Source organism: Engystomops pustulosus, chromosome 4, assembly GCF_040894005.1.
Source record: "Engystomops pustulosus chromosome 4, aEngPut4.maternal, whole genome shotgun sequence".
In the NCBI taxonomy this organism is placed as follows: Eukaryota; Metazoa; Chordata; class Amphibia; order Anura; family Leptodactylidae; genus Engystomops; species Engystomops pustulosus.
Window position 1 is genome coordinate 223,281,893 of NC_092414.1, and position 9,669 is coordinate 223,291,561.

General features: G+C 45.7%; 1 protein-coding gene across 1 annotated transcript; it reads left to right on the top strand.

Annotated features, from left to right (window-relative positions):
• Positions 1 to 8,679: 8,679 nt before the first annotated feature.
• On the top strand, positions 8,680 to 9,669 carry LOC140128774 (olfactory receptor 11L1-like). The gene has a single exon (XM_072150476.1). It carries the CDS (start codon positions 8,680 to 8,682, stop codon positions 9,667 to 9,669), a length of 990 nt encoding a protein of 329 aa, XP_072006577.1.

Consider the following 9,669-nt stretch of genomic DNA (forward strand, 5'->3'; position numbering starts at 1 on the left):
GGTGCTTGGATGAGTATTTTGCCAGCTCGATAAAATGTCATCTCGCAGCGTTTAGATTTTTGGCGGGCAGAAACAGAGCCAATCACAAGCCTGGAGACTCTGCGGTACACGTGGTACCCTTACACGTCGATAGCAGTGGTTGGCTGGCCTAATCAGGTGACCCTGGAATATTCTAGCCCCCGCCCCCGCTGCGCCGATCATTCTCTGCCTGGATGCCGTTAGGGAGAGAGCTGCTACTGGTCAGGGATATGGGTTAGGGTGTTAGGGAGTACTCTTAGGCAGGAGTGATTCTCCAAGAACCTTACTGTTAGGCAGAAGTGATTCTCCAAGAACCTTACTGTTAGGCAGAAGTGATTCTCCAAGAACCTTACTGTTAGGCAGAAGTAATTCTCCAAGAACCCAACAGCCCTTGTTAGGGCTACATAAGCGTTTTTCAAAAGTTAAAGTGACAGTCACAGCACAAAATCCTTTTGTGTGCTGTCAGTGTAGGTTAGAAACTAGCCATAGCAATCATCTTTTGTGGTTGCTGTCAGATTAAAAAAAAAAAAACAGTTTATTTTTCTGTTTTGTCTATAAAATAGACTTTAATTTTGAAAATGTTGAACCTGGGGGCTGGGGGTAGAGGACGAGGGTGTGGGCATCCAATTACTGCAGGGGTCAGAGGCCGTGGTCCTGGGCGGGGTGAGACACCACCTGCTGATGAGGGAGCAGGGGAATGCCGCAGAGCTACACTCCCTCGCTTCATGTCTCAACTTACTGGGACTCGTGGTAGAGCACTGTTGAGGCCAGAACAGTGCGAACAGGTGATGTTATGGATTGCGGACAATGCTTCAACTAATTTGTCCACCAGTCAGTCTTCTAGGCAGTCCACCCATGTTACCCAAGTGAGCACTCCTCCAGCTCCTCCACCTCAACCTCCTTCCCCCCAGTCTGCCCCCTCCCAGGAAAATTTGGCATTTGAGCCGGCATACTCTGAGGAACTGTTTTCTGGACCCTTCCCAGGGTCACAAACAACTTGTCAGACTGCTGCTGAGCTCTTTCCTGATGCCAAGGTTTTCTACACAGTCAGTGGGTCATGATGACATTGTTAACGTAGTGGAAGAAGTGTGTAAAGAGTTGTCGGACGATGAGGAGATTTTCTGAAGTCTGGAGGTTCTTTAAAGAAACACCGGATGACCGACGGACTGTGGTGTGCAACCTGTGTCACACCAGGATCAGCAGGGGATTCCACCACTACTAGTTTAACCACCACCAGTATGCGCAGGCATATGAATGCTAAACACCCCACTCAATGGAACCAAGGCCGTTCATCTCCGGCCGGGCCCACCACTGCTCTTTCCTTTGTGTCATTTGCTGCCTCTGCTAGTCAGCCCCCTGCCCAGGACCCCGGCACAAACACCTCCCGCTCGAAAACCATACCTTTGCCTCCACGATCCTCCACAGCGTCCATCAATGTCTCCATGCGCCGCGTTCAGCTGTCTATACCCCAGACGCTGGAGCGTAAGAAGAAATACAGTTCCACTCACCCACACGCCCGAGCCCTCAACGTCCACATCTCCAAATTACTCAGCCTGGAGATTCTGCCCTATAGGCTGGTAGAGACAGAGGCCTTTCGCAACCTAATGGCGAAATTCGGTCCCCAGCTACTCCTACTTTTTCCGATGTGCCGTCCCAGCCCTGCACCAGCATGTGTCAGACAACATAATCAGTGCCATGACCAAAGCCGTTTCTGACAAGGTCCACTTAACCACGGACACGTGGAAAAGTGCTGCCAGGCAGGGCCACTATGTGTCGCTGATGGCACATTAGGTTAACTTGGGGGAGGCTGACACCAAGACCCTGGGGTTTCACATATACTGCCAACACCGAGGATTGCAGGGCCTACCTCGGTCAGGTCTCTCAGGGATACTATGCCTTTTCCTCGTCATCCAACCTCCTCCTCCGAATTACCATCCGCAAGCATGGCGCCATCAATCAGTAGCTCTAGGCTCAGCATCAGTGCCGTCGCTAAGCGACAGCAGGCGGTGCTCAAGCTGCTGAGCCTAGGCAATAAAAGGCACACCGCCCAAGAGCTATTACAGGGCATCACGGCGCAGACTGATCTGTGGCTGGCACCGCTTAACCTGAAGCCAGGCATGGTTGTGTGTGACAACGGCCGTAACCTGGTGGCGCCTCTGCAACTTGGCAGACTGACACATGTGCCATGCCTGGCCCATGTGTTAAATCTGAAAGTTCAGCGGTTCCTCAAGACATACCCGAATCTGTCTGATTTGCTCACGAAGGTGCGCCGCATCTGTGTGCATTTCAGAAAGTCGAACACTCTCAGGGCAGCACACCTCGGCCTCCAACTGCCCACTCACCGACTGTTGTGCAACGTGCCCACGAGGTGGAATTCCACATTAACCATGTTATCCAGAGTTTACCAGCAGCACAGAGCGATTGTAGACTGCCAGATGTCAACTTCCACCAGAACTGGTAGTCAGGTCATTCAGCTTCCTCAAGTCTACAATGAGGAGTGGACGTGGATGTCTGATATCTGTCAGGTGCTGAGTAACTTTGAGGAGTCAACACAGATGGTCAGTGGCGATGCCGCCATCATCAGCCTCACCATCCTGCTGCTTGGCCTGTTGAAAAACTCTCTGATCAGCATGAAGTCGGAAGCTTAGCGCTAATCACAAGATACATGTAAAGAAGATTCCCTTGTTGATAGCCAGAGCACCCTCAGGTCTGTTTCTCAGCATCTATCGGAGGAGGTGGAGGAGGATGAGGAGAATGTTGGTGAGACAGAAGAGGAGACCATTGCTCAGTCCTCAACTGTTCAGCGTGTATGGGCAGAAGAAGAGGAGTTGGAGGAGGAGAACAGTCAGGCCAGTGAGGGGAGTGAATTCTTGCGCATTGGGACTCTGGCACATATGGCAGATTTCATGCTTGGCTGCCTATCCCGTGACCCTCACGTTCTAAATATTTTTTCCAGCACCGATTACTAGGTATTCACTCTCCTGGACCCACGGTACAAGCAAAATCTTTCCACTCTCATCACTGGAGAGGAAAGGAGTGTGAGAATGCATGAATACCAGCAGATCCCGGTGCACAAGCTGAAACAGTATTTCCCTTCTGACAGCACTAGCGGCAGAGGGCGTACTTCTGCGGGACAAGTAGCGAGGGAGAGTAGGCGAGCAGGCAGCTTATCCAGCACTGGCAAGGGTACTCTTTACAAGGCCTTTGCCAGTTTTATGTCACCCCAGCAATACACTCTCACCTGTCCCCAGTCTCGGCAGAGTAGGGCTGTTCTTTACAGAAAGATGGTGAGGGAGTACGTAGCTGACCATACCATCGTCCTAAATGATCACACAGCTCCCTACAACTACTGGGTTTCAAAGCTGGACATGTGGCACGAACTGGCGCTGTACGCCTTGGAGGTTCTTGCCTGCCCTGCCACTAGCGTGTTGTCTGAGCGGGTTTTCAGTGCAGCTGGTGGCATCATCACCGATAAGCGTACACGCCTGTCGACTGACAGCGCTGACAGGCTGACGCTTATCAAGATGCATCAAGCCTGGATTTCTCATGATTTCCATTCTCCACCAGGTGAAAGCAGCTCAACCTGAATAATGTATGCACTCCTCCTCTTCATTCTCCTCTTTCTCCTCATCTCCAATTTTTTGGACTGCCACATACAGGCACTCAATCTATTTAATTTTTCTGGAGGGACACCTACCTGCTCCTCTGTTTTGAAAACTTTTTTGTACTGCCACATACAGGCCCTATCCATATTTAATTGTCTCCATAGCAGCCTCCACACGTTGTCTTCATTGATGCCTCCACACGTTGTCTCCATTGCTATCTCCACATGTCGTCTCCATAGCTGCCTGCACACGTCGTCCCCGAAGCAAACAAGCTGTGTCCGGCAAAATTTTGTGTTGTTTTAACGACTTCCACATCAAACTTGTTAACTTTGTCGCCACCCTGCTGTGTTATCCACAAAATATACGGCCAAACTTTTATCTATGAAGGATATTATTTCAGCGCTACTTGCGCATCTCTTTACATTCCCCTCCCCCGCCACAACCGGGCCATATACTTAAAAGAACAGTACTGCACTTGATCTTACACAAAAGGTTTGTAGAAATGCTGTTTGTAGCCGGAGTACACTCTGGTAATGTCGCCTGGACAATCGCCAGTCTGAGGATGTGGCCGCTGCCTCCACAAATCATCCACATAGCTGCCTCCATACATCGTCCCCTTAGGAAACGAGCTGTGTCAGGCAAAATTTTCAGGCTTTTCACCAGAAACGTAATGGAACTCGGCCCATCTGTCGCCGCCATGCTGGAGACCGGAAGTTTCAATCATAGTGGCGCAATATGGATGCCCCATACTGTCGCTCTTAATCATGGAACCATTTCCGAAAAATTAAAAATAGAACCGCAATGCTATTCCATAATTCGTAGATGAAGTATTCAAACAACCCCACCTGTTTTGAAAATGATAATTATTTCAAAGTAAACGCTTCGGGCCCCCAGGTCCATTTTGGGTGGGGAGTAGCCTAGAGACCAGGGCTTGGACAGGCGAAAGCTCGCCTGGCAGCGGACCGCCAGCTCCATCCCAAAATCCAACTAACATCGTTTTAACTGCAGCAACTTTAATCTACTACTATAACCTTTACCACTAAAATCTATATTGTAACTCCTCTTTTCTCACCTCCTTACGTTCACCTCGGGTGCCATAACCATCCCCATTGCCTCCACATGTCGTCTACATAGCAGCCTCCACAAGCCATCTCCATAGCTGCCTCCACACGTTGTCTCCATAGCAGCCTCCACATGTCGTCTCCATAGCTGCCTCCAAAAATAGTCTTCATAGCTGACTCCACATGTCATCCCCCTAGCAAAGGAGCTGTGTCAGGCTCATTTTTCGGATGTTTCACCAGATACGTTATGGAACTTTGTCACTCTGTCGCCTCCATGCTGTGTTATAGACTAAATATACCGTCAAACTTTTGTTCACATAGGAAATCATTTCAGCGCTTCTTGCTCGCCTCCTTTGGTTCCTCTCTGCCGCCTTAACCAGGCAAAATACTGATACATACAGTGCTACATGTTATCCTCGCCAAAAGGAATTTTTTAACCCCTTAACGCTCTGTGCCGTAGCTCTATGCCGCAAGGGTATAGGGAATGTATGAAGAGGGCTCACGGGCTGAGTTCTCTTCATACAAAGGTGGGGGTTGTTGCATGTTGCAGCAAACCCCCACCGCTAATAACCGATGTCCGTGCTTGCACCGATCGCGGCTATTAACCCTTTGATTGCCACCGGCAAAGTCGCCGGCGGCATTTAAAAGACGGCGGCGCGCTGCCATCTTTATTCCGATCGGTTGCCATGGTAGCCTCGGGTCTTCGTTTGACCCGAGGCTTAATGGCTTCTGCAGATTCGTTACAATGAGCCAGTGACACATTAGGTATCGCCGCGTCCCAAAATGCCTGATCTATCAAAATATAAAAACGGTTATGGCCGGCGGTGACCTCTGAGACGGGAAATGGCGCCCAAATGTCCGAAATGCGACTTTTACACCTTTTTACATCACATAAAAATGAAATTAAAAATGATCAAAATGTCGCCCAGACTTCAAAATGGTAGCAATTAAAACGTTGGCTCATTTCTCAAAAAATGACTCCTCACACAGCTCCGTGCACCAAAGTATGAAAAAGTTATTAGCTTCAGAAGATGGCAAAACATTTTTTTCTTTTTTGTACACATTTGTTTAATTTTTGAAAATGTATTAAAACACAATAAAACCTATATAAATTCGATATCACCGCGATCGCACCGAACCAAAGAATAAAGCTGAGGTGTTATCTTGAGTGCACAGTCAAAGTCGTAAAAACTGAGCCCACAAGAACTTGACGCACATGCCGTTTTTTAAATTTTTCCACATTTGGAATTTTTTTTCAGCTTCGCAGTATATGGCATGTTAAAATAAATAACATTACGGGAAAGTAAAATTTGTTACGCACAAAATAAGCCCTCACACAGGTCTGTACACGTAAAAATGAAAAAGTTATTTTTGAAGGTGGAGAGTAAGAAATGAGCGAAAAAACCCTGGGTACTTAAGGGGTTAAATTTTTTTGAAGCCTGAGTCCATTTAGGGTATGTCGCCATGCCACTCTCTAGCCTGCCGCTGCTGCCGCTGCCTCTGCATGCCGTCCCCTATAGTGTCAGGGTCAATTATTGGATGTTTTAGATGCTATCTAGCTTCATTCTGTCACTCTGTCATGGCCATGCTGTTGCCCATAATTTTGGCATAATGGTGCGATTAAGCAGCCTCAGAGGCATCCATGCATGCTGCCCCTGCTGTTTCCTGTCCATTTCCGTGGTGTTTCCATCCTTTTCTGAGGTTCCCAGGTGTTTGGCCAAGCTTCCCTGTGCAGAGCCTTGGTCTCCTTGAAAAATGCTCGAGTCTCCCATTGACTTCAATGGGGCTCGTTACTCGAAACGAGCACTCGAGCATCGGGAAAAGTTTGACTCGAGTAACAAGCACTCAAGCATTTTAGTGCTCGCTCATCTCTAGTGAGCATCCCTAGGTGATTGAATTTGAAAACTTTCTTTTATGGAAAAATCCCCTTAATACAAAAACAGGCCACAACAGACTATGCCTCTATGGGCTGTACAGAATGTACAATTGCTGGGCCAATAAAGTGCGGGCAGGAGAAACACCAAGTGTGAGCAAAACTTGGGCCTCACAAGTACTAAAATGAAATAGCAGTTTTTCCTTTCCATTGTATTGAGAGCCATTCTGGAAACTGTGGAAAATATGGTCAGAGATAGGGACTTCAAGGGCCTGATATGTTTTACAAAATCTCCATTGAATACATGTTGTAAATGTCTTTGGAACCAAGTATAGTATAAATAGAATAAAAGTTGTTAGATGTAAGTCCTATCCTAAAGTTGTAGTTTTTATCAGTTTATCAAGTAACAAGTAACAGCGCAGCTTCAGCATATCTCTTGTTATTAAACGGCTCCATTCATCCTGCACAACAGGGGGCAGCAAAACTAAAAGATATCTTCAGGTCCAGCTTCTTGAGTGTCTGCATTCAGTGAAGGTCAACATATTGATGGTATAAAGCACTAAAGCTAAATTGTGTTTCTATGACTTCATATGACTCTGCCTAATCGGCCATTGTCTTTGCCCCTACAAGAAAAGTTACACCGTCATTAGGAATCTGGTATAACAAGACAATTTCTGCTTCACTAAATCTCTACAAGATGAAAATATTAGGTTAAAAATAATAATTATCTTTAAGAATAAGTTTCCATCATTAAAGAGAAGAAATAAGTCTGACTATTACCCCTAAGGGAGTGAAATCTCTGCGGATCGTTATATCGATGTCTTAATTCTTCCTGCACTATAAATATAAATGCTCATCTCAGAATTGTGTCTACATTACATAGACAGAGAGATTATGTCCATCCATGTTTCCTAAGGAACAGCTGAAGGTAAGGAAACAATAATATCTGGATCTTCTATATCTCTTACGGAGGAGACACATTGGAGTTTTTGTTTCTTTTTGGTGTAAATTCTTAGCTCTCCGGTCAGGTCTGGATGCAGAAGTCAAGTCTTTCTTTGTTATTTTCCATTACTTTTCAATCCTTTTTCTACCTGTGGTTCAAATCTGCAGTAAACGCACTGAAAAAGCAACAGAACCTTGGTCCTGAAGAATATTTCATTGTGGAGTATTTCAGAATTTAAAAAAAAAAATTGAAAACATGTTGTCTTAATTTAACAGGATATTCATTTGGCTATTTTAGCTTTTATAGGATTTGTTGAGACTCCTTGAGACTTTGTTGGGAACCATTGGAAAGTAACATATGTGTAGGCGTCATCCTTTATCCGTGGTCTGCGGCTGAGGTGGCGCTGATTGTATCTTTATTCCTTTCTGAACAACTGCAGAGTGAGGTTGGGGCTTTAAGATCAAATTTGAGTCCTGGCCGCCTGTCCTAGGGTGTTGGCTGTAGGTTTTTCTTTGCTAGCGCCATACCTTTCTTTTGACTAGTGATGAGCAGACCCATATAATTACGGGCAAACCCAAACTCAAAATTCTGTTTGGTTTAGGGTTCAGATATTCAACCCAGACATGAAATACATCCCCAGTACCGATTGCAGATGTTAACTGTTGCAATGCTGAAAGTCTCCTGGGGCTTGTAAATTGATGGTGTGCCCTTAATGATGTCATTTGGGAGTGATAATCCTCGCCAAGATGGAAGCGGAAAGCATCACCCACATGTAAGTGCTCACATGCCCAAGATCAATTCAAATACACCCTTGTGTCCGCTAAACACTACTTGTGACTCATCAAGATCACTGTTTTCTGTGTTATGGTTTTGGTGACTATTCTGATCTTTTTGGACTCTCCTGTCTTTCTCTCTGTGCTTCGCACTTTGGTGCAGTGGCCTCCCAGCTGTTGGACACTGCTTAGGGTTGGATGATTAAGTAGCTAGGGCTAGTCTGGAAGGTTCTAAACTAGGGCTCAATCTCTGTGTCTGTTTTTCTTTTCCTAGTTTCCCCTTTGATTACAGGACATGTTCTCCGTATCCTTCTCCCGTCATTATATTCAGCTTTAAAAAATTTTCTTAGTCTTTTTCTTTAAGTGAAACTTGCAAAATCTGCTGGTACAGTCTTAGAATGTATTAATGTTATCTACAGGTTTTGATATATTGTCCATCAGCGACATCTTCGTCATCACCATGCAATATAACATCACCATCACAAATGTCATCCTCTTGGGTTTTAAAAACTTCCAAACTATAAAGAACTTTTTCTTCGTTCTGATGCTTCTTACTTACTGTGTGACCATATGTGGAAACCTCCTGATCATTGTGGTGGTGTCCTCCAGCAGATCCCTCCACTCCCCCATGTACTTCTTCCTCACACAACTCTCGTTCTCTGATATCCTCCTCACCACCATCATCGTACCCAACATGCTCCGTGTTGTGTTATATGATGGAGCTTCTGTGTCTCTTATTGGTTGTTTGACCCAATTTTATTGTTTTTCTGCTACGGAGTCCATAGAATGTCTCCTCCTGACTGTGATGTCCTATGACCGGTATCAGGCCATATGTAACCCGCTACGTTACACCTCCAGCATAAACCTCACATTTTGTGTAAAATCAGTTACTATCTCTTGGTTGTTTGTCCTTTTTGTAATATTAACTATTTCTATAACAATGAGTCACTTAATATTCTGTGGACCAAATATCATTGACCATTTCTTCTGTGATTTTGACCCGATCCTTGAACTTTCTTGCACAGACACCTTCATAGTAAAGATGGAAAGTCGGTTAATAGCTGTCCCACTAGTCATCTCTCCATTCCTGGTTATTATAGTATCCTATGGCTATATCATCATCACCATAATGAAGATCCCATCTGTGACCGGGAGGCAGAAGACCTTCTCCACCTGCAGCTCTCACCTGGCGGTGGTCTGCTTGTATTACGGGTCACTGATTAGCATCTACTTATTCCCAAAAGGGGAAAATGCAAAGAAAATTCTCTCCCTGTTCTACAATGTTGTAACTCCTCTTCTTAACCCTATCATATACAGCCTGAGGAATAAAGATATCAAGCGAGCCTTAGGAACAATATATCATCGAATGCACTCATCAATAAACTCCACACATTAG

Excerpts from the sequence above, each read along its gene's own strand:
- LOC140128774 (XM_072150476.1), top strand. The coding sequence starts at position 8,680 with ATGTTATCTACAGGTTTTGATATATTGTCCATCAGCGACATCTTCGTC.